This window comes from Lithobates pipiens, unplaced genomic scaffold (genome assembly GCF_037356315.1).
Source record: "Lithobates pipiens isolate NorthernLeopardFrog02 unplaced genomic scaffold, aLitPip1_a1.2 Scaffold_28, whole genome shotgun sequence".
Taxonomy (NCBI): Eukaryota; Metazoa; Chordata; class Amphibia; order Anura; family Ranidae; genus Lithobates; species Lithobates pipiens.
In genome coordinates, this window is record NW_027507789.1 from 64,933,997 (window position 1) to 64,960,088 (window position 26,092).

Below are 26,092 nucleotides of genomic sequence, written 5' to 3' on the forward strand. Positions count from 1 at the left end.
CGGCGTGGCTCCTTAGCCTTCTTGGCCTGTGGGAGTAGAGTACTCTTACCACCAGTGGCATTTTTAATAATGTCATCTAATGAGGCTCCAAAGAGCCGGTCGCCAAGGAAGGGAAGATCCGTCAGGGCTTTCTTGGATGCCTGGTCAGCAGACCAGCATTTTAGCCAAAATCAGGCGCCTCAGCACCACAGCTAACACTGAAGCCCTGGATAACAGAGGGAGAGTATCCAGGGCCGCGTCACAGATGTACTAAATGCCTTGCACTAGTTGGTCTGCTAGTTCCACGCAGACGGCGGAGGCCTCTCCCAATTCACGGTGCAAAACTTTTGCCCACTCAGTCAGTGTCTGTGACACCAGTGCGGATGCCAGTACAGGTCGCACGGCTGACCCCACAACCGTAAACAAGGAACGAGCCACCGCCTCGGCCTTCCTGTCCTTGAATGCAGGAGTCCTCTCAATTGGGATAGTGGTTACTTTGTTTAACCTGGATACTGGGGAGTCCATGACCGGAGGAGCCAACCATTTCTTGAAAAGGCTTTCCTCAAAGGGGTCATGTATTTGGGGACCGAAAAGGTCCGTTGCGGACGACCCCATTCCTTGTAGATGAACTTATCAAAATAAGTCAGATACGGGAACACCTTAGGTGAACGTGCTGGCTTGCGGGACCCAAAAGGGACTGGTACATCAGCAGAGGGATCCGCTGGCTCCTGAATCTTCAGGGTATCACGCACAGCTGTGATAAGTACTCCAACTAGCGCTTTGTCGTGCACGGACCTGGACGGGGACTCATCCTCACTGTCTGAATGGTCCTGGTCAGCGTCATCTGAAAAGACAGAACAGGGGTCACCGGCCTCAGCAGGACCCGAGTCTGCATCAGAGCTCTCCCCAGAGGATGGGGGGGGGGGGGCAGGGTCCGCTTTTTAGCACCTTTCTTCCCACGTACCGCCTCTATCTTGGCAACGAATGAATTGAGGACCGCCGCAAGGGTGTCCATAGGGACCGCGCAGTCCGCAGGTGACCCGGTTGCAATTGCCTGGATTTTGGGGGAAGAAACACCAGTTTCTGAAGCCATGCTGACCCTACCCTGTCTGCCACCCGAAGGGGACTTAGGACAGTGACAGTCCCACCCTCCTGCTGCCGCCGACTGAGGGGCTCTAACCCGCTGGACTCACCACCCTGGGCCGTTCCACGCTGTATTACCGCAATGCCTGATGATCCCCAGCGCTCCCAGATGCAGAGATAGCAGAAAACTGTGTCGGTGGCCGGCCGGTCGCACAATCGGTGAACGATCGGTGGGCGATCAAACACGTGTTCAGAACACAGGATAACCTCCCCAGCACCCTGTGATGACCAAACAGGAAGCAGAGGGCACAGGGGCAGCTGCTAGAGCACAAAAATGTGGTTCGGCTACAAGAAAATGGCCGCCGGTGTTCTCAATAGGGAATCACCAGGAAAATGGTCGACTGAAGCCAGTCTGACCCTTGCCCATACTTAAAACAGCGCTATGAGGGGCTAGAGAGAACATGTGGCAGGCACAGCGCTGCACCAGCATGACTAAGCTTCGGGAACCAGGCACCCAGCACAGCTAAACCCCCAGGTGAGAGCCCAGACACACACACACCGCTCAGCACATGTACACTCACGGGGGGGGGGGGGGAGGGAGTTAGGGACAGGGGAGAGAAGAGAGGGGGACCCCGAATCGACCTCCCAGGGAATGCCCAGCTGCTGCACCCTGTCAGGCAGGGAGAGCTGTACTTACCAGTCCTGAAGCTGGGAGACATTCCACGGTAGTCAGCTCCTGATCAGTACAGGGAAGACTACTGGCCTCGGCATACTGTGACGCAGACATCAGTAGCCTGGTCATATGTACACCCTGGAGCATATAGCTCACTGACCACCTCTGGAGCTGAGGTATGTCGTGGCCTGCCGAGCCTTAGCTGCGACCTGCACACGCTCGATGGCCGGACTGGGGAAACTACAAGGATAAGTGAACCAGCCTGTCACCCAGCCGGCTGTTGATAGAAGATCACAGGATCATTCATCTTGCGCAAAAAGCCAAGCTTCTGCATCAAAAAAACACGAACCTATGGGCCCGCAGGCTTCCTAGGTCTTATCTCCTCACTAGGCCAGAAAAAACTGAGTTCTGCCTGAGCAGGCTGTGGGGTTGTAGCCTAGGGACTGTCGAATGGGCAGAACTAAAAGTTCTGAAGTGTTGTATTACAACTTGCCTAGTAATCTCCAGTGATAGGGCCGACAACCCATTTTGTTACAGAGAGGAGCTGTGTCGGTCAGTGAATATAAGAGAAACAAATTGTTTCCTTTTAATAGGGGCTTCTATATGAATATCTGAGACTTCCTACATACACTCACATAGATTGTTCCCGTCCTTGATGAGGGCTGGAGTCACAAGGTCAGCTGAAAGGAGGCACCAGCACCTTAGAGGAATAGGTGGAAATAAATCATCTATGGCTGAAAACAATGTGGCCTCCTTTCCTGCAAATGTGAGCAAAAGCCCCCCTCCCCAAACGTAATACAGCTGGTGAATATATTGCAGCAGCGAGGTACTTACATGTGCCGAAAGTTCAAGAAGGCGCTTGCTATGACGGTAGAAAGGAGAGGAGAGAGGAGTGTTTGTCTCTCCTCTTTCAAAATCTCTTGAGGAAGCTCTTATGAGCGAAACAATTAGAGCAAAACCATGCTGTATGAATATTATGCTTTTAAACATTTATTGTCATTTTAAAGAAACACACGTCCATTCAAATGTATGTTTTTATAAAAACTTCTGTGCATTTTATTTTTGGTACCTTTTTAAAGGCCCGCTTGTTCTTTACCAATTGTTCTCATTTACCCAATGGGATGTGGTACCTAGTTCTGACCCCTCATTGCCCAGTTCTAAAATTAAAAGATTTTAGAATTTTAAAAGAGAAACTGCAAACAAATGCAGACTTACCATTCCTGCTGCAGGACTTTGAACATAACAGGAGTCCAATCTTAACCCATCACGGCGACCTTTGTCATAAAAGACCTTCAGAGATTGGGTCCCCCTTTAAGCTGGGGTCCACTCCCCTGGACCTGTATAGCACCCTGCAGGAAAGCACCTGGATCAAACAAACACTGCCTAGGGTTCCATTACGCAGGGTCCAGCAATGTAAGGCTGCATTACAAGCAAACCTCAAGGAATCTTCTCTTCTTCCAATGAGGCTCAGTACCATCCATTTTGGCTGACAGCTTTTTCAAATGGATCCAAGTGAAGTGGATGATTCTTAATAGAACTGTCCAGACCTCTAAGTATGCTCCAAGAGCACATGTATCAGTGACCACCACCTTACACACACTTCCTGTATAGGAGGAGTTATATAGAGGGGGTACTTCCTGTCTTTTGGGTGTACCAGTGTCCATTCCCCTATAGGTGGCATATGACCCAGATAGTAATTACTATAGCTGCTCTGTGTCCCATGATGTACGATAAAGAAAACATTAATTGTGCAGCAGCCCCCCCAAATACTTACCCAAGCCCCATATCAACCAGCAATGTTGCGCAAGGGCCTCGCCTGTGCGGGACTCTCCTTCCTCATTGGCTGACTCAAAGTCAGTGAGCCAAATGAGGAGAGAGAGGGGGCCGGGCCGCGGCTCCATGTCTGAATGGACATACAGATCAGCGGTTCAGCTTGGGTGTCCCCATAGAAAGCTGCTTGCTGTGGGGGCACTCTGCAGGAGGGAGGGGCCAGGAGCGCCGAAGAGGCACCTGAGAAGAAAAGGATCTGGGCTGCTCTGTCCAAAACCATTACACAGAGCAGGTAAGTATAACATGTTTGTTATTTTTAAACAAAAAAAAAAACAAGACTTCAATATCACTTTAATTATTTCACTTAGAAAAAAAAAAACTTAACATTGCTCTTGATATTTTGTAGCCACTCACAGTCTTGCACTCACCCAATACAAGAAGTCAGCTCACGTATACAGGGGAAAGTATGGATAGTGCGCCGTCTCTCCCTCTTGTCCCTCCGGATGCGCACCTTTTCCATACTACGCAGATCCTCAACTTGCCTCTGCAGATCATCTACTTGTTTCTGCAAACCATCTGCAGTGTCTGTCAAACTACAAATATAGAAGTAACTTGCAATTTTTATTTTAATAAGTAAATACAATACACTTTTTTGTCTTTAGTTACTGAGAAATACAATGCAGTGTAAAATCTCCCTTCTCTCTAAATAAGGACACACACAATCAGATTTTACAATAAATGTAATGTGTATCTATCACAGGGTGGTTCTGTGGATACACTGTAAAATAAAAAAATCCAAATGCCACGTCCTTTAAATAACTTGAAGTAAAACAAAAGGAGGGGAGAAAACGGGGAAGGGGAAAACACACACAAAAAAACCGCAATAAAAAGTTAGTTGTGTTGGACTTTTTAGGCATAATATATTTAAATACACACAAAAGGGGAAAAAGAAAAAAGAATATATTTTAACATAAAAAGTTATTTATTAAGAAAATAAAAATAAAAAGGAGTATAAAACATATCAAGTACTGTTTCATATCCTGTCTAAACTAGTACATTTTAGGCAAAATCTATATCCGTTTCCATTAGGTATATAAACCCAAAGAATGAAAAAATGTACATTAATACTCAGTATAATAAAAGATTACAATAGACAGGGTATTGATTACAGAACCAATTTAGATATATTCTGGCGCTCTACATGTTTCGTGTTTTAATTAACGCTTCCTCAGGAGCTTTACCAATTTTCTAAAATAGAGAAAATGTATCAATCAGATCAAAACATAAAATATTTCATATAGATTTACATTTACAATCAATTCCCAAAATAAAAAAGAACAAAAAACCAAATTGTATCTACAAAGTAAAAACCATAGAGCAAACCATACTCCCAGGGGAGAAAAAAAAACAAAACAAAAAAAACAAAATGTGTGCTGTGAGAACTTTTTAATTTGAAGCAATATGGGAACGGGTGTGACATTTTAATAGATATAAAAAAATAAAATAAAAAAAAAGAGCGCCAGAATATACCTAAATTGGTTCTGTAATCAATACCCTGTCTATTGTAATCTTTTCTTATACTGAGTATTAATGTACATTTTTTCATTCTCTGGGTTTATATACCTAATGGAAACGGATATGGATTTTGCCTAAAATGTACTAGTTTAGACAGGATATGAAACAGTACTTGATATGTTTTATACTCATTTTTATTTTCTTAATAAATAACTTTTTATGTTAAATATATTCTTTTTTCTTTTTCCCCTTTTGTGTGTATTTAAATATATTATGCCTAAAAAGTCCAACACAACTAACACTTTTTATTGAGGTTTTTTTGTGTGTGTGTTTTCCCCTTCCCCGTTTTCTCCCCTCCTTTTGTTTTACAATCAGATTTTAAACTTTAGATGAACATGTTTTTAAAAGCAGTACAAACGCATATGCAAGAAAAATGAATGTATATCAATGAGCCTAGTTTACATCATCATTGTGGTGCTTTAAAGTGACACTAACCAAACTCCTTATTCTCCAAAGAAAAAATTCATACACATCCCCTATTTAATTGCCCTGTAATCTATTTTTCATTAAGCACCTCCTTACCCGCCCATAGTAATATGACGTCTGCAGGAGGGATCTCCCATCCTGGGCGGGCGTCATATGACATCCTGGGCTTCCCGTCCGTCTGGGGGGGCACACGTTCCTGGGCACCCATGTTTGCCCGATAACAGAGCAGGACCGTGGATCTGTGTGTGTAAACACACAGATCCACGTCCTGTCAGGGGAGAGGAGACTGATGGTGTGTTCCCAGTACAGAGGAACACTGATCGGTCTCCTCCCCTTGTGAGTCCCCCTACAGATACAATCACTCCATAACACATTTAACCCCTTGATCGCCCCCTTGTGTTAACTCCTTCCCTGCCAGTGACATTTATACAGTAATCCGTGCATTTTTATAGCACTGATCGCTGTATAAATGTGAATGGTCCCAAAATAGTGTCAAAAGTGTCAGCCGCAATGTCTCATTCCCGCACTTGGCAGATCGCTGCCATTACTAGTAGGCGCTTTAACTTTTGCGCAAGCCAATCAATATATGCTTATTGCGTTTTTTTGTTTTACCAAAAATATGTAAAGAATACACATCGGCCTAAACTGAGGAAAAAGTTGTTTAAAAAAAAGAAATTGGGATATTTATTATAGCAAAAAGTAAAAAATATAGTGTTTTTTTCAAACTTGTCACTCTTCTTTTGTTTCTAGTGCAAAAAATAAGAACCGCAGAGGTGATCAAATACCACCAAAAGAAAGCTCTATTTGTGGGGGAAAAAAAGGATATAATTTGGATGCAGTGTTGCATGACCGTGCAATTGTCATTCAAAATGCGACAGAGCTGAAAACTGAAAATTGGCCTGGGCAGGAAGGGGGTGAAAATGCCCTTGTATTGAAGTGGTTAAATAGCTTTTTACTGTGTTTTATGTCTCGTATATCTTGTATTGTCCACTGTGAGCTCCTGAACCTCTCCTTTTACCTCTCACTTCTGTTTGGAATGAGCAGTGCACATTAATTGCGGTCATGTGCATGGCTCTATGCACACTACAAATCTTCTATAGTCCATCTAGGGAGAGCAAGAGAGGGTGGCTACATTCCTGCATACAGTGGGATTATGGAGAACGAAGGTAGCCATCCTCTGACAGGAAGTCAGGTCACATCAGCAAAAAAAAAAGAAAAAGAAAAAAAAAAAAAGGAATTTGGAAATTTGGAGAAGACCGAGAGCAACAGAAGGAAGTTCTTGGAGTTAAAGGCTAAGCTCCCCTTTAAAACAAATACATGAATATGCAGTATTTGCAGGTAAAAAAAAAAAGTGCATTTATTATTTTTTATTCTCAGGAGCCTGAGCATTGCACCCACAATCATCGGATTGTGGGTGCACGGTCAGGCCTCTGCACAATCTCTCTTCAGGTTTGTGCCCAAACCTCCATTCAGGATTTTAGTTACAAAGCTTGAAGAGGAGTAAATGGACTACAAGTGTGCTCATCAGTGCCCTCACAGTCCATCGTGAACTACAAGCTGTCTGCTGCGCCAGTGTGGTGTAACCCCCCCCCCCCCCCCCCCAGCCACATCATTATTAAAAAATCTGACAGCAGGTGTGGGAAAAAGATCCCCCGCCCACTGTCAAGGCAGGGTGAGGGGATGCTTAATAGTAATATGTTACATCCTATATACAGGTGTAGCATGTTACTACAGGTGAACATATCCATTGAGAATATATACTGGAATAAAATATAGATTTTTTTTAAAACCAGATATAGGTAGCCCTTTTAAAAATCTAAATTACAGCATGTTGATTTTTTTTGGATGTGAATGCACCGCAAAAGCATGTAGAACAATAAATAATGCCAAAAAATGCACTGCAAGCATGCCACAATGCACTGAAAACACACTGCAAATGCATGTAACTGCAAAGGGAATGCAAGGATTACGGTGTAAACAGTCCCTAAATCAGATCTGATCTGCAGGATCAACACACTTTAACTTGAAATAATATAGAAACAGTTAAACACTGACATTATACAGCTAGTGATAAAAGCAGTTGTTCTGACAGATTAAATCTGAAATAAAAATCTGCATTACAAAAAATATAGCCAAATATTTTGGAGCCTTAAATAAAAGTATCTTCCCGACTATAGTATGAATAAATAGATACCAAGCCACACAGGACTTCTACATAAGACGGTTGTTATAATTGTACTGGTTGTAAAGTACAGGGAGTCCATGAGTTATAAATATCCGAATTACATACGACTCGTACTTAGAAACAGAAGACAACAGGAAATGAGAGGAAATCTACTCCTAGGAAGGGAGATTCACTACTGTAATGCCCTGTACACACGGTTGGACATTCCGACGACAAAATCCGTCAGATTTTTTCCCAATGGATTTTGGCCAAAACTAGTCTTGTATACACACGGTAGCACAAAATTGTCGGAAAATCCGATCGTTCAGAACGAGGTGACGTACAACAGGACTGTAAAGAGGCCAGTAGCCAATAGCTTTAGTCTCGTAATTTATTCTGAGCATGCACTTTGTGCATCGGAATTGTCTACACACGATAAGAATTTAAACCATCTGATTTTGTTGTTGGAAAATTTTAGAACAAGATCTCAAACTTTGTGTGTCGAAATTCCGACGGAAAAATTCAGTTGGAGCCCATACACGATCGTAATTTCCCACAACAGTCCGATGGCACATTTTCCATCAGAAAGTCAGACCGTGTGTACAGGGAATTAGAGTTATGGGAAAAAGGAGTCTCCACTGAAGGTTTATCACCAATCCCTGTTTCCACAACAACCCAATTGTCACAGGGATAGAAAGTGAGGTGAAATCTTCTGAACAGGGGCACAGACAGCAAAACAAATGTTACAGGGGTGTTAACTCTTCCCTATGCTATACAAAAAAGTTAAAAAATTTTTTTGGGCTGGAGATACACTTAAAAAATTTACCTGTTACAACTTACATACAAATTCAACTTAAGAACAAACCTACAGAACCCATCTGGTTTGTAACCCTGGGACTCCCTATATATTGAAAGACTCCCCAATAATGCTGACACCTATCTCCATTTTCTTCTCCACCTTGCCCTCCATCCATTCTATTTTCTTACCGTTCAATCTTTTGTTGAGCCACCTTGCTTTCCTGTACTAAACGTAAGTTGGTCACTTCCAAATCTCGCGCTACATTGTCCAGTTGCTCATAAACTTTGGCATGCTGTTCATTCACCTGACGGAGCATCTCGAGTTGTTTGCTTAGATACTGCAGAGGGAACAAAATGAAATAGAACATACATCTTTTACAACATACTTATCTACAACATACATATCTTCTACAGGTTTTAAATGTAGGCTTGCAATTAAAAGTCTGTGATAAGAAACATTAATTAAAGGGTCAGGCCATCTAGAAGTGAAATTTCAGTTTTGGGTAGATGCTAAACAGTTAGAGAAGAATTCTCAAAATTTTAAAAGAGTTTAATTGTTAAAAATGATAGAACGGGTCATGTTACCTCAATTTCCTGTACTTGCTCCTCATTGTTCAAATACATCTGTTGCAAAGAGACTTCCAGTTCCTTGTTGCGTTCTAGTAGAGTCTTACCCAATTCCGCTGCCAGGTGCAGATCTGCGAGGGAGAGGATAACATTTAAACACACAATCCCTGTGGCTAAGATGACTGTTCTCTGCGTTCATTTTGAAACCTAGAATCCACTTGAGGCTGGGTTTGTGAGGACTACCTTTTACAAGTATGGTCACTAAACTGACCACCCCCACCTCACCCCCCATGAAGTGTTATGACATACTGATGTTATTGAAAGTATTGTTTTTGAGGTGCCCTTGTTGCATTATAGTTGAAGGCTTCGTGTCTGAGGTTTACAACCACTTTAACTATTTTCATAAAACAGCCTATGCGGTCAAAAGGGCCCCAGTAGATGTGAATGCACTGTGCTTTGAAGAAGTCTCTTGCTACCTTTAGGCCATGTTGGTCCTCCCTTAACCCAGTCATACAAACTCCAAAATGGCAGCTTCCCCCAATCCCCTCCTGTTTCCCAGGATGCTACAGCCATTGGGGGCTCGCCCCTCAGCAATACAGGAGAGAGAGCTTCTTCTGTTCAAAGGCTGCGCATGCTAAATGCATACTCTCTCTCTTGCCTTGTACCTGCAATGGCTGAGTTTAACATTATGTGATGCTTTATGTGATGCTGAGAGGTGAGAGCCCAAAGGCAGCCATTGCTGCTTCAGGGTGAGAGCATGCACTGAACATATATGGCCTTTGAACAGGAATGATGCTTGCTCCTGGTGGGGTGAGCATCCAATGGCTGTAATGACCTAGAAACAGAAGGGGGGGGGGGGCGGGTGATGCCAATAAGAGTTCTTTTGACAGGCCTCATGGGGGACCAACATGGCCAGCATGCAACTGAAATTAAGTTGAGTTCTTCACAACACAATGCATTTACATGTACTAGGACTCCATTACTGGATGGGCTGTTTTATTCAAACCCTTCAAAATAAGAGCAAAATTACACTGCACAACTTTTATCGTTGTAACGTTATAGTCAATCTAATAAATACCTGAGAGATTCTACCAGTGCCCAGCCCTTTGTCTGATAGGGCAGTTTTTCTCAACCTTTTTTCAGTCAAGGCACCCTTTAAAATGATGTACATTCTCGAGGCGCCCCATTCCAAAATGTAAAAAACTATTCTAATAGTTTTACATAATGCAGCAACATCCACACTTAGGACACCCAACGTCAGAGGTAATTTATTCTTCCAAAGCAAATACACTTTTGCACACTGGTACTGACTAGTATTCCAAAGTTTCTCTTCTCCCTCAATTTCTCTCCATCAGTCAGCTAATGTCACCCCAGTTCTGAGGAAGAGGGGCACAGGAGGGTCAAACAAGGATGCTGTGGAGGCGACAGACATCCTCCTTATTATCTGATGACGTCATTTGTTGTTATGATGTGCCTGTCTAGAAAATCATAATGGTGCATAATGAATACCTGTGGCTTTGTGTAACTAAAAAGGCAGGCTTGATCCACCACCCACTGGCTTGTATATAATTTTTGATACATTTTGCCAAGGTACCCTTAAAGAAACCTCAAGGCACCCTGATTGAAAAAAGCTGAAATAGGGTGTAAACTCAAAATTCCCTGCAGTGAATTCAATATAGCATTGTCAGCCTGTCAAGCCGCTTCAGCTATTAGGCTATATACAGGGAAAAATAGGATTTTCAGCAGTGCCACGGCTGAGAACCCTCAATCCTAATTCCAGTAGGTGAAGGTCTCGTTAAACTCCATTCCCAGGTGCTGCAATTGACAGAATAACACCATCCACATTGCCCGGCAAGAATACTGAGTCTTAGAATTATGACTCTGTTGCTGTGAAAAGACCTTCAACCAGGCCCGGATTGGCCATAGGGCAAACCGGGCACTTGCCCGGTGGGCCACGGCCGCCGGGGCTGCCAGGCTGCATGTCCTTGCGGGGCTCATCCAGCCTCTCCGCGGCCGCCTGCTCAGCCATCGGCGCCGGGGGGAGGAGCTAGAAGAGACGCCTTTGGCGGCCAGTGGCTGCGCAGCCGCCCGTATAGGTCAGCCGTCAGTGCCTGGGAGGAGCCAGAGCAGACACCTTCGGAAGTGCCAGAAAAACCGTGAGTTCAGCCCCCTTGTAAACTGCATAGGAGGAGGGGTGGGGGCGGCTGCATATAGAAGAATAATTCTCTCCATCTTCCTCCTGCAGTAGCGGAATGCCTGCAAGAGGGAGAGGAGAAGCATTCAGAGACTGCAGGAGGAAGATGGAGATAATTATTGTTCTATATGCAGCCGCCCCCACCGCTCCTCCTGTCCTGCTTCTCTCTGCTGCTTCCCTTGGTTTCTCCACCGCACCCATACTCTCTGCCACCCTGCCATGTTCTCTGCCATCCCCCCATGCTCCCTGCCATCCCCCCATGCTCTCCACCTCCCCCCCATGCTCTCTACCATCCCCCCATAGTTACCACCTCCCCCCATGCTCTCTGCCATACTCTCCACCTCCCCCCATGCTCTCTGCATCCCCCCATGCTCTCTGCCATCCCCCCATGCCATTTGCCATCCCCCCATGCCATCTGCCACCCCCCCATGGTCTCCACCTCCCCCTATGCTCTCCCCCCCATGCTCTCTGCCATCCCCCCATGCTCTCTGCCATCCCCCCATGCTCTCCACCTCCCCCTATGCTCTCCACCTCCCCCCCATGCTCTCTGCCATCCCCCATAGTCTCCACCTCCCCCCATGCTCTCTGCCACCCCCATGCTCTCTGTCACCCCCCCATGCTCTCTGCCACCCCCCATGCTCTCTGCCACCCCCGTGCTCTCTGCCACCCCCGTGCTCTCTGCCCCCCATGCTCTCTGCCACTCCCCATGCTCTCTGCCACCTCCCATGCTCTCTGCCACTCCCCAGTGCTCTCTGCCACCCCCATGCTCTCCGCCATCCCCCCATGCTCTCCGCCATCCCCCATGCTCTCCGCCATCCCCCCATGCTCTCCACCTCCCCCTATGCTCTCCACCTCCCCCCATGCTCTCTGCCATCCCCCATAGTCTTCACCTCCCCCCATGCTCTCTGCCACCCCCATGCTCTCTGCCACCCCCGTGCTCTCTGCCACCCCCCGTGCTCTCTGCCACCCCCCGTGCTCTCTGCCCCCCCCATGCTCTCTGCCACTCCCCATTCTCTCTGCCACCTCCCGTGCTCTCTGCCACTCCCCAGTGCTCTCTGCCACTCCCCAGTGCTCTCTGCCACCCCCCATGCTCTCCGCCATCCCCCCATGCTCTCCGCCATCCCCCATGCTCTCCGCCATCCCCCCATGCTCTCCACCTCCCCCTATGCTCTCCACCTCCCCCCATGCCATCTGCCACCCCCCCATGCTCTCCACCTCCCCCCCATGCTCTCCATGTCCCCCCATGCTCTCCACCTCCTCCCATGCTCTCTGCCATCCCCCATAGTCTCCGCCACCCCCTATACTCTCCACCTCCCCCCATGCTCTCTGCCATCCCCCCAAATGCTCTCTGCTACCCCCCATGCTCTCTGCCACCTCCCCATACTCTCTGCCACCCCCCATGCTCTCTGCCATCCCCCCATGCTCTCCACCTTCCCCTATGCTCTCCACCTCCCCCCATGCCATCTGCCATCCCCCCATGCTCTCCACTCCCCCATGCTCTCCACGTCCCCCCCATGCTCTCTGCCATCCCCCCATAGTCTCCACCTCCCCCCATGTTCTCTGCCATCCCCCCATACTCTCCACCTCCACCCATGCTCTCTGCCATCCCCCCATGCTCTCTGCCACCCCCCCATGCTCTCCGCCACCCCCCCATGCTCTCCGCCACCCCCCATGCTCTCCGCCTCCCTCATGCTCTCCACCTCCCCCCATGCTCTCCGCCTCCCCCCCATGCTCTCCGCCTCCCCCCCATGCTCTCCGCCACCCCCAATGCTCTCCACCACCCCCCCCATGTCCTCCACTACCCCCATGCTCTCTGCCATCCCCCCATACTCTCTGCCACCCCCCCATACTCTCCCCCTCCCCCCATGCTCTCTGTCATCCCCCATACTATCTGCCGCCTCCCCCATACTCTCTGCCACCCCCCCATGCTCTCTGCCACCCCAGCATACTCTCCACCTCCCCCATGCTCTCTGCCATCCCCCATAGTCTTCACCTCCTCCCATGTTCTCTGCCATCCCCCCATACTCTCCACCTCCCCCCATGCTCTCTGCCATCCCCCCATACTCTCCACCTCCCCCCATGCTCTCTGTCATCCCCCCATACTTTCTGCCTCCCCCATACTCTCTGCCACCCCCCATGCTCTCTGTCATCCCCCCATACTCTCTGCAGCCTCCCCCATACTCTCTGCCACCCCCCATGCTCTCTGCCGCCCCCATGCTCTCTGCCGCCCCCATGCTCTCCTCCACCCCGTGCTCTCCGCCACCCCCATGCTCTCCGCCAGCCTCCCTGTGCTCTCTGCCGCCCTCCCTGTGCTCTCCACCTCCCCACATGCTCTCCAATGCCCCACTGTGCTCTCCAGCTCCCCCTATGCTCTATGCTGCACCCCTGTGCTCTCCTCTTCCTCCCTGTGTTCTCTGCCTCTCCCCTGGTGGGTTCCCCCTCTCCCTCTCAGGGGATCTGTCAGGGAGGAGAGTGGGGAAGGGGCCCGTTAACATGTCATGGGCTGCTCAATGCAAAATGCCCGGGCCTATTTTTTATCCCAGTCCGGGCCTGCCTTCAACCCTTATGATGAAATCACAAGGCCCAAGAATAGGAGCTTAAAGTTGAAGGCAAGTAAAAAAATTAATAATAGATAAATAAAATAATAAGCTGCTCAAACTCACAGGGGAAGCCAAGAAGGCGAGACACATTTGCCCGTTCATAGACTCTTGAATTTAAATAGATTTCACTGAAAAGTGAAAAAAATTTAATAAAAAGTGTACTAATGCAAATATAAGAGGAACATGGGTATTATGCCAGGAAGAAGCACCGTTAGCCTACATTGTGTTTATATATATATATATATATATATATATATATATATACAGAATGTAGGCTAACGGTGCTTCTTCCTGGCATAATACACACACACACACACATATATACATATACACACACACACACACACACACACACATACTACAGTGCTCTTCACAATATATTTTCACATCCAGATCATTTTGGAAAAAGATGCGAAGAATAGTCATCATTCATGGTGATCATCTTTACGCTTCCAAAGCTGACAAAGCAACTTCTGTCATAGTCAGTGCGCTCATCATGGTACATAATCTGTAGCATTATATTCTAATTGAACAGTCTTTGTTTGCCCAGATGTTTCTGAATCCCATACACTAATGGACATAGCATGATTGAAAGCAGAGGCTTTACAAGGAAATTATACGTTAGATGTCACTGTCAAGATTAAGAAATGTCTTCTGGGCATAGCACTTCAACTGCAGGCACCAGCACTGAATTTGTAATTATATGGATCAATAGGTTTGCATCTTTGCAGAGAAAAAGTTCATTAAGGTTTAGTTTCAAATACTGCTAAAAGCTACAGAGCCTAGTGAAAAATCTAAATAGGAACCATCATATCTCCAGCACTATCTTTCAAAGATCCTGAGTAACCTATTTAATGTTTTTCTCTCTTTTTTTTCTGTTAAATTGAGCTCCAGAATGTTATTAAAACTTGGTTCACATCTACAAGTGCGACCAACCACGGGCACGTTTCCGTGTGTTCCTGCGCATCATGTGTAAGGCAGCCTACTCATTATAATGGGCTGCCCTATGCATGAGAAACACGGAAAACACTCTGCAGTGAACCGCACGGTGCTGCAGCAGCATTCAATTTGGCGCATGCGTTTTCAGATGAGTGGGGATGTCATTAACGATTAATGCTAAAGGGCATCGTGTTTCTGTGCCTGTCGGGAGAGTGTACAATTTTGCATGTGTTCCTGTCACACATAGATGCGCCAGACTAAGTGCAGTATTAGATTGTAGATTTAATATGTAAAAACAGAATGGTAACTCACAATCAGATAATAAAACAGGCACTGGAATGTGGAAGTGTCAGTCACAGAGCTGAGCTGACCCAAGGCGTCCTTTCCCGTGGCAGCCCCGAGTGTAGGCTGAGACTGCCACGGGAAAGGACGAATTGGATCAGCTCAGCTCTGTGACTGACACTTCCACATTCCAGTGCCTGTTTTATTATCTGATTGTGAGTTACCATTCTGTTTTACATATTAAATCTACAATCTAATGCTGCACTTAGTCTGGCGCCTCTTGTGTTTTTGTAGTAAATGTGGACACATGTAGAAGGACCACAGAAAGTAAACAGAAGAACAGAGAAGGATCATCATGTGACCGTAGCATTAAGTAAAACTTGGCATTTGGATTGTTTCTTATTTTCATACCAATGGTTAGTTGGAGGGGGTAAAGGGTGGATAACCCTGGAAAGAAGACTGGACAAAGATACTGGCACCAGCATGGCAGCTTGAGGACAAAAGGCCTGGATTATCTCCTAAATGTACATAATATAACTGGGTACTGACATTTACAGGTAAAGTTGATCCAGGGAAAATCCGATTGCCTCTCTGCGATCAAGAAGGATTTTTTTCCCCTGCTGTAGAAAATTGGATCCTGCTTTTCTGGGGGGTTTTTTCGCCTTCCTTTGGATCAACTGTGGTTATAGGATTGGGTATATGGGATTGTATGATATTTTTTATTTTATTTATTTATTTGTGGTTGAACTAGATGGACTTGTGTCTTTTTTCAACCTGAATAATGTATAATGTTACATCAATAGAGGGAAGGGTAGGAAGGCCTTAGTTTCACTTTAGACAACACAGGTAATTTGGTTATAAATGTTGACTAATGGTTTATAACGTTTAGGAATTCACATACATATATTTTTTATATAAAATATATATTTTTTTTTTCACAAGGTGCACTTGAAATTTATATTAGCAGGGGGTCCTTGCTAAAAGGGCATGTATATATTAATAATTCAATAATTTTTTTAATATTTCACTTAGCAGCAATTTCACAGCACCAATGGTTACAGGACTTTGTGAGTTGAAATTTATAGTTGATTTAAAGTTATAGCGCCAATTTTCTTTTCATAATTTGCCTTCCTGCCCTCAGCCTGTGACTATAAAAAACTAACAGTAACAGACTGGTGGAGACAGCTCTCTGTTCCCTCTCTGTGTCAGGGCCTGGACTTGAACCTGGGACCTCTGCTGTGTCTGGCAATGACTCTTCTCGCTGAGCTTCCTGACATGCTGGACAGCACCCTGTCTGATCATTTGGACAACCCTGCCTTGTGCCTTCTGCTGAACATTGAACTCTTTGCTCCTCCCATGAACTTCCTGATTTAAGCCATGTCTTTGCACTTCCGTTTTGCCAGATTATTGTTCTCTCTTCAGCCGGTATCTCACGCTCGTCTTCCCTGCTTCCATCCATTATTTGCTACCACTCGTTATTGACTCTTGGCTTGTTCCCAACCTGTAACTACTTGATATTGACCTTTGACTTGTTTACTGACTACGCTTCTGTTTGATCTTTACCTGCTTATGTGCTACTGGACCCCAGTTTGCTCACCTCCTGGTGGGGTAATCCAGAGGACCACAACCTGGTACTAACATGCAGCAAAATCCATCTCCAAAATCTGGTGAACACAGGTTAGTACTTAGACTTCGCACATCAGGTGAGCCTGCGCCACCCACGAGGGCGACTGCCTGTGTACCTATCGTGCTGGATGGTGGTAGTTGCGTAACTGCTATAGCAACTGGTCTTCGAGCCTGACCCCCGATCATGACACTCTGTTACCACCTGTCAGCATGTTCCTTTGTAATACATAACCGCATTCAATGGTGCTTTTTAATATCTGCCTGGAGCTCAGCTTTAAAGAAATAATGACTAATTGTATAAAAGAAAAGTATTTGCATTTCATGTTATCTGTATACGGGAAATTAGAAAATGAGTCCGTAGATTACAGAAATGATAAAAGTGGTGTGGAGGATAGTGACGGATAGTGACTGGTGACTTTGTTCTGTGCAGAATGTAATGTGAGCAACCAACCGATAGTAACTGGTGACTTTGTTCTGTGCAGAATGTAATGTGAGCAACCAACTATCAACACAAGGAACAGCAGTTATTAAAGTATAGGTATAGCCAAACTCTTACACAACCAGGAGCTAAAGCATGTTTCTTGGGATAAAAGAGCTTGTGTACTCTTGAGTTGAACTAACTCTCTAAATCACAATCATTTGAGTCTACCCTATAATAGCAACCTGCATACACAGAATCCTTTATGCACAATTGTTCCAGAGGAAGCAAAGAAAACCCTTATAAAGAATGTGGACTGCCTAAAAGCCAGGACAAGAAAATCTCCACCCTTTTTAGTGTGCAAGCCTGTTGCATCTGTCTGTTCATGGAAGTCCCCATCAAGTGGCACGTCCTTCCGAGTCAAGACCCTTGCCAGGCACAGAAGAGGGGCAGGAACCAGGTCTTCTCCTGCTTTTAACGAGGAGGGATCCCCTGGGCATCATCTACTGAACGTCATCCAATGACAAAGAAAGTAGTAGAAGTGAAGGAACATCTGCCAGGACTTTAAAAGTGTAGGATACCCTCACCAGGTTCCAAGCAACATGTCTCCTCCAGACAGAGGATAAACAAAATTAATCCGTCGGAATTACTCCGACGGATTTGGTTGTCGGAATCTCCGACCATGTGTACGGGGGCTAAGAGATTTTGTAGAATGCCTCCTGGCTTGTTTGACATAGACATCCCAGGAGCCAGTGGGTGGATGGATACCTCATCCTCGCCTAGACATGGATTCAGGAACTAAAGATGTAAAAAAAATAAAAATAAAATAATAAGGTACTGTGTAACAGAGAGGGTTGAGGAGACAGGCGATAGGACGTTATGTAAAAGCATGAAGGTCCACTTTAAACCTCTTCTTTAGGCACAAAGAGTGCCCCTTGTCCTGTGCAACAACTTTAAAGTGAATTTATCCTCAGTTCCATGCAAGAAAATCTCACACAAACTTGGAGGAGTCACCGGTACAACATCTACTGTAGTACTGAAAAATGCCATAAAAAAACCTGGTTAGGATTCAACTCCAAGGTACCCTTGGAGAAAGACCTATATGTCTAGATCTCCCAGCAAAGCCATTTTATTGAAAAAGCACAGCCTCTAAAATAGCCCGTTCTAGACGGTAAAACCAGTCAGACATGTTTTCATGTTCTCTCTTGATCATGGATGACCCAGACCTGGATTCTTAAAGGGTAACTTCACTTTTGTGGGGAAAAAAATTAGCAAAAAAAAAAAAAATTATAATAATAATATTGCATAGAGAATTGCGACTCAAGACATATTGTAATTGAATGTTTTTAAAAATTACCTTTCCTTTTCAATCTGCAGCTCTGTAATTTTCTGTAAAATGCAATGCAGTTTGGCTACCTGGAGGTGCTCTGTACACAGAACCCCCCCCCCGAAAATCTCCTTCCCTGCTTGGGCAATTACCGCATTAAATTTCCCAAAAGTCTGCACTAAGATATGAGTTAGATTTTTGGCATCCCCTGCAACAAAAATTTTATTTTTGGTGAGATACTCCCAAAGGCAACTCAAGCCTAAAGGGATGCAGACCCTACCACTTTCCTCATGAGAGCCATGATTGATAATTATAAAACTACTCCCATACAGATTCACTTAGCACATGGAAACAGACAAACAATAATTACTTCAAAATAACAAAAAGGTAGGAATCTGCAACAAATTGTGTTAAAATCCCTGCAATGCACATAGATCACCCAGAGGAGAATGTTTTTTTTGTATTACCTCATTCAACTTTTTATGCTTATTAGTTTCCTGTGCCTATGATTGGGCTTTTAACCTTAGTGGCAGTTGCACCTTTCTGGATGTCTAATATGGAGTTCACCTTTTTGCACAATCGGGGCCTTCTCTCACACGTGGACATTGCACTGTATTCTTTTTGAGCTATCAATACAACATAAAGCAGTTATACTGTTGATCACACTAATTTATGATATAGAGTTACGGTACATATACACTATATTACAAAAAATATTGGGATGCCTGCCTTTAGACGCACATTAACGGCATCCTAGTCTTAGTCCACAGGGTTCAATATTGAGTTGGCCCAGCCTTTGCAGCTATAACCGCTTAAACTCATCTAGGAAGTCATCCTACAAGGTTCAGGAGTGTGTCTATGGGAATGTTTGACCATTCTTACAGAAGTGTCTTTGTGAGGTAAGGCACTGATGTGGAGGAGATGGCCTGGCGTGCTGTCTTCGCTCTAATTCAGTGGTTCTCAACCTGGGGGTCGAATGACAATTTGCCAGGGGTCACCGAAACCTGGGCTGTTCCTCAAGCCCGCAGAGCTCTCCCAGCCTCTTCGCAGCCGCCCAGCAGGGCTGTCCCTGGAGCCCGCGGCCGCCGACTCAGTTTGCGGCATGGATGGGGTGCAGAGACTAGAGGTCAGCTGACTGGTGAGGAATGTGAAGTGGGAGGGGCTGAAGGAGACCCTAGCTCCTGATTTTGGCATAGGTGTCACTGCTGCGAGACACCACAGAGCTGGAGACACGGTGAGTAACACTACCTGTGATTATAGTTGCCATTAAAAATTCCCACTGCTGTTCTAAAATCAGCAGATGGCCTTGATCAAGAGCACCTAAGTTGGCTGATCAGAACTCCCCCCAGCACTGCCACTGATCCCACCCCCCACCAGCACTGCCACTCATCCCAACTGCCCACCAGCACTGCCACTCATCCCAACTCCCCGCCAGTCATCCCAACTCCCTGCCAGCACCGCCACTCATCCCAACTCCCCGCCAGCACCGCCACTCATCCCAACTCCCCGCCAGCACCGCCACTCATCCCAACTCCCCGCCAGCACCGCCGCTCATCCCAACTCCCCGCCAGCACCGCCGCTCATCCCAACTCCTCGCCAGCACCGCCACTCATCCCAACTCCCCGCCAGCACCGCCACTCATCCCAACTCCCCGCCAGCACCGCCGCTCATCCCAACTCCTCGCCAGCACCGCCACTCATCCCAACTCCCCGCCAGCACCGCCACTCATCCCAACTCCCCGCCAGCACCGCCACTCATCCCAAATCCCTGCCAGCACCGCCACTCATCCCAACTCCCCGCCAGCACCGCTACTCATTCCAACTCCCCGCCAGCACCGCCACTCATCCCAACTCCCCGCCAGCACCGCCACTCATCACAACTCCCCGCCAGCACCGCCACTCATCCCAAATCCCCGCCAGCACCGCCACTCATCCCAACTCTCCGCCAGCAACGCCACTCATCCCAACTCCCCGCCAGCACCGCCACTCATCCCAACTCCCTGCCAGTCATCCCAACTCCCTGCCAGCACCGCCACTCATCCCAACTCCCCGCCAGCACCGCCACTCATCCCAACTCCCCGCCAGTCATCCCAACTCCCTGCCAGCACCGCCACTCATCCCAACTCCCCGCCAGCACCGCCACTCATCCCAACTCCCCGCCAGCACCGCCGCTCATCCCAACTCCCCGCCAGCACCGCCGCTCATCCCAACTCTTTGCCAGCACCGCCACTCATCCCAACTCCCCGCCAGCACCGCCACTCATCCCAACTCCCCGCCAGCACCGCCACTCATCCCAACTCCCCGCCAGCACCGCCACTCATCCCAACTCCCCGCCAGCACCGCCACTCATCCCAACTCCCCGCCAGCACCGCCGCTCATCCCAACTCCCCGCCAGCACCGCCGCTCATCCCAACTCTTTGCCAGCACCGCCACTCATCCCAACTCCCCGCCAGCACCGCCACTCATCCCAACTCCCCGCCAGCACCGCCGCTCATCCCAACTCCTCGCCAGCACCGCCACTCATCCCAACTCCCCGCCAGCACCGCCACTCATCCCAACTCCCCGCCAGCACCGCCACTCATCCCAAATCCCCGCCAGCACCGCCACTCATCCCAACTCCCCGCCAGCACCGCTACTCATTCCAACTCCCCGCCAGCACCGCCACTCATCCCAACTCCCCGCCAGCACCGCCACTCATCACAACTCCCCGCCAGCACCGCCACTCATCCCAAATCCCCGCCAGCACCGCCACTCATCCCAACTCTCCGCCAGCAACGCCACTCATCCCAACTCCCCACCAGCACCGCCACTCATCCCAACTCCCTGCCAGTCATCCCAACTCCCTGCCAGCACCGCCACTCATCCCAACTCCCCGCCAGCACCGCCGCTCATCCCAACTCCCCGCCAGCACCGCCGCTCATCCCAACTCCCCGCCAGCACCGCCGCTCATCCCAACTCCCCGCCAGCACCGCCGCTCATCCCAACTCCTCGCCAGCACCGCCACTCATCCCAACTCCCCGCCAGCACCGCCACTCATCCCAACTCCCCGCCAGCACCGCCACTCATCCCAAATCCCCGCCAGCACCGCCACTCATCCCAACTCCCCGCCAGCACCGCCACTCATTCCAACTCCCCGCCAGCACCGCCACTCATCCCAACTCCCCGCCAGCACCGCCACTCATCCCAACTCCCCGCCAGCACCGCCACTCATCCCAAATCCCCGCCAGCACCGCCACTCATCCCAACTCTCCGCCAGCAACGCCACTCATCCCAACTCCCCGCCAGCACCGCCACTCATCCCAACTCCCCGCCAGCACCGCCACTCATCCCAACTCCCCGCCAGCACCGCTACTCATCCCAACTCCCTGCCAGCACCGCCACTCCTCCCAACACCCCGCCAGCACCGCCACTCCTCCCAAGTCCCCGCCAGCACCGCCACTCATCCCAATTCCCCGCCACTCATCCCAACTCCCCACCAGCACCGCCAGTCATCCCAACTCCCCACAAGCACCGCCACTCATCCCAACTCCCCATCAGCACCGCCATTCATCCCAACTCCCCACCAGCACCGCCATTCATCCCAACTCCCCACCAGCACCGCCATTCATCCCAACTCCCCAACTCCTCACCAGCACCACCACTCATCCCAACTCCCCACCAGCACCGCCACTCTGGCGTGAGCTCAGGAATTAAAATAAATTGTAACATTTCACTAGAGGGAATGAACGTATACTAGAATGTTTTCACAGTTTCATAATATTTATGTGTGCATTTATTTACACAACTATCTTTCTATGGTGCAGGGTTAGCATGTAGAAAAAAAAAATTTTGAAAAATCGATGCCAAAAATAACGCTAAATTTAAGTGGGAAATATTGGAAAATACAAATGTTTCACCTATTTGGTAAATAAAGCAAGTCTCATTTTGTTTTCTTTAAAAATAACAAACATGTTATACTTCCTTGTTTAGTACAGTGGTTTTTCACAGAGCAGCCCAGATCCTCCTCTTCTTGGGTCCCTCTTCTGCTCTCCTGGTCCCTCCCTCCCGTTGAGTGCCCCCAAAGTAAGCAGCTAGCTATGGGGGCACCGGAGCTAAATCACTGCTCTGGGTGTCCATTAAGACACGGCGCCATGGCCCGCCCCCTCTCTGTCCTTATTGGCTCACTGACTTTGAGTGACAGAAGCGGGAGCAACGCTGTTGTCCCAGCAGATGAAAGAGAGTCGCGGGCAGCCGAGAGTCTCCTGCAGCATCGCTGGACCTAGATGGGGCTTAGTTAAGTATTAGAGGGGCTACTGCACACCGAAGGTTTTTTATCTTAATGCTTACAATGCATTAAGACAAAAAAAAAACCTTCTGCCATTTCATAGTTTCATAGTAGTTTCATAGTTAGTAAGGTTGAATAAAAACACCAGTCCATCCAGTTCAACCTGAGTGAGTGTCTACTCCTATCCCTGTACATTGCACACTCACATTGGTCCCTACCCTCAAGGAGCCCACAATCTAAGGTCCCCATTCATATACTAAGGCCAATTTTAGACAGAAGCCAATTAACCTACCTGCATGTCTTTGGAGTGTGGGAGGAAACCAGAGTACCCAGAGGAAACCCACGCAGGCACAGGGAGAACATGCAAACTCCAGGCAGGTAGTGTCGTGGTTGGGATTCGAACCAGCGACCCTTTTTACTGCTAGGTGAGAGTGCTAACCACTACACCACTGTGCCGCAGTATTCTATTTATCTCTCCCATGACAGATTCAGGCAATACATATACAAAGAGAAAACGATTTCATTGAGTGTAGGCATCTCAGCTACTGCATGTAATCCAATCGAACTGTTGCTATTCAAATATTGAAGTGCACAGTCAATGAATATCCTTGTATATCCTTGTATAGCATATTTTGGTACTGAATACAGATTTTTGGTACAGTGATCCACCTGTGGCCATGATTGGTCCAGTCATGACAGAACAAATTAAATTTCAAGTGAAGATTGGGAATCAAAAAATCAAATGATTTCTGTTGGCAGTGGGGAAATCATAGATGGGGTACAGATAAAAAGTGGCAAAAGGAGTGGGTGTAGGGGTGAAGAGAAAGAGAGTTAAGAGAACAGGTCAGGTTGGGGGAAGGTAAGGGGTTTGGAGAGAGACTGAAAGCTAAGGGTTAAGAAATAAAAAAATACGGTAAAAAAAATGTATGAACCACCCCGTCAATCTTTTTTTTTTAAATATGTATCTTTTTCTGTGCAGCCTTCAGGCCAGCCTTGTGACTTCATTGGTCCCTTCTTCTTTCTTGCTGGCAGTGGACAGTCCTTCTTGACCAGGGGTCTTCAAACTTTCTAAACGGCTAGTTTACTGTTCTTCAGACTTTAGGGGGGCAGACTAGGACCAGTAGGAGTAAAACATGTCCTGGCGCCCGGTAGGAGTGAACAATGCCCTATCTTTGGTGTCAGTGGGAGGAATACTCCAAATTACCATTGCACACATTCCTGGATAAAGCTCTAAAAGTTTTGGGTGCTGCAGCAACCACCAGCTGAAGACTGGATCAGAAACCACAATGAGGATATTTGCCAGCACCCCACGGATCATCAAGTAGCGCCCAAACAATTTTTTATTGAAGCATGTTCACCTCACAGAATAGGTAGTGCAACGTTTCTGAGTCACACAGGACCCCTTCATCAGGCATGTGATGATCATGCCTGACAAAGGGGTTCTGCTCCATCGTTGGTGTCAGTGGAAGAGATTCTGCTCCGTCATTGGTGATGTCAGTGATTCTGCTCCATCGTTGGTGTCAGTGGAAGAAATTCTTCTCCGTCGGTAGTGTCAGTGGAAGGAATAGTGCCCCACCGTTGGTGCTGGTGGATGGAATAGTGCCCCAAGGGCTGTAAAAAGACAAGCAAAGGGCCACATCTCGCCCCGGCTGCAATTTGGAGACTGCTTTTAAACAATGTGGAGCTCACATAGTCATATGTGAGTGCAGCATCGTCCAGGAGTACTGCTTGTTCAGGATCACATGATGACTCACATCCAAACCACTCTCTGATTCATAGGAAATAGGTTGGGTGATGTTGGGTTTCACTTAAACCAGAAGAGGGCCAGCACTGGTGAGTCTTTGAGAGGACAGCACTGGAACAGAGGGGAGTACTGCAGACTGAGCTGCTTGTTTTAATTTTCTACTCTGCTGGGCCAGTGATTAAAATATAGGTCTTTTGGGTCAACAGTATAAGTGATATAAGAAAGGTGATGGCATAATGATTTTTTCTGCCTTCAACCTCACCACGCAGCATAATTACTATCACTGCAAATTCTGAGTCCGGTAAATTCATGTTTTAATGATGCCATCAAGATACCCAGTTCTAGCTGGCATAATAAAATGTTACATGTTTTTTTTCTTTACAGTATGCCATATTGTTGTTTAGCTGTTTGATTGTGTCTGAGCTCTCTCTCTCTCTGTTGACCTCAATGGCGTCCAACAGTCTGAGAGCCAAGGCAGCAGAGGCAGCTCTGTGATGGCAATTATATTGTCACAGTTTTCTACAGAAGGTTATGACCAGTAAAATATTCCATAGAAAAGGAATTATCCTAGCAGCGGGGTGTTGCTTTGGGCATCAGAGGTTTTGTGTCTATAGTATCCAGTAATGGAAATCCAACCCTGTCCAGAATTAATCTTCAGTAAACCCATGCCTAGAATATAGACACTAAAGTAGGCTTCCCAATAACTCATCTTTCAAATATTACCTTCCCATTGCTCTGCTATTTCTAGCATATATTTTTAATAAATTACAATGCAAATATCTTTTTAAAAAGTTTTTCTATGAGGTCATGTGACATCAAAGCTCTCGATAGTCTATCTATGGGGTTGATTTACCAAAGCTGGAGATCGCAAAATCTGGTGCAGCTCTGCAGAGAAACCAATCAGCTTCCAGTTTTTTTGTCAAAGCTTCATTGAACAAGCTGAAGTTAGAAGCGGATTGGCTACCGTGCACAGTTGTACCAGATTTTTCACTCTCCAGTTTTGGTAACTCAACTCCTGTTCTACTGGGGGCCCGACAATGCTGCTAAATCATAAATTGTGTCCATGGCTCTAAAGCGCTATTGGGCAGGACAGAATTCACACCCACTAGGTGCACAGAAAGAAGACAGGCTTTGTAGTCATGTGAACGCTAGGAAAAGTTAAAAAAAAAAAGATTTATACTGCAATTTATTAGAAAATGTATGCAAGTAAGAATAGGGGGGCAGAATATAAAGGGTTATTGTGTAACCTTGCCTTCCTCTTTACAGGAGAACAAAGGCAAAACTTTTCATTTTCATTTTAGACAAATTAAGAGAGAGTTATAATCCCTGTCAGGTTTTGTTTGTCATAGGTGTCCCATTATATTTCCCTAATGTGTGGAAATACCTGGTTGTCACCTGGATCACCAGAACTAGTGTCCTCATTCGAAGGCCCCCCCCCCCCCCCGTTCCTGTTCTGGTGACAAGAGCACAATAAAGACTCTAGGGCCATGTTTAGACTTGGGGTTGGGGGGTGGCAAAAATGTGCGCTTTAGGCAGTGGAGGGGGGTGTTTGCATGCAGCAGCCCTGATACTTTGCGAATGCAGTGAAGTTGACTAAGACCGCCGAATGCAACACATTCAAGTCAATGGGCACCTCAAACGCCCCACAACCATGTGCAATGCAC

At 47.1% G+C, this 26,092-nt stretch overlaps 1 protein-coding gene across 1 annotated transcript in view; it reads right to left on the reverse strand.

Annotated features, from left to right (window-relative positions):
* Nucleotides 1-26,092, reverse strand: part of CDR2L (cerebellar degeneration related protein 2 like) — a 43,930-nt gene that overhangs the window by 14,101 nt on the left and 3,737 nt on the right. Inside the window, exons 2-4 of the mRNA XM_077459335.1 lie at nt 9,054-9,166; nt 8,658-8,806; nt 3,934-4,098 (exon numbers count right to left, since the gene is read on the reverse strand). Coding sequence (XP_077315461.1) covers nt 3,934-4,098; nt 8,658-8,806; nt 9,054-9,166 — 427 coding nt within the window. The remainder of the gene's footprint in view (nt 1-3,933; nt 4,099-8,657; nt 8,807-9,053; nt 9,167-26,092) is intronic.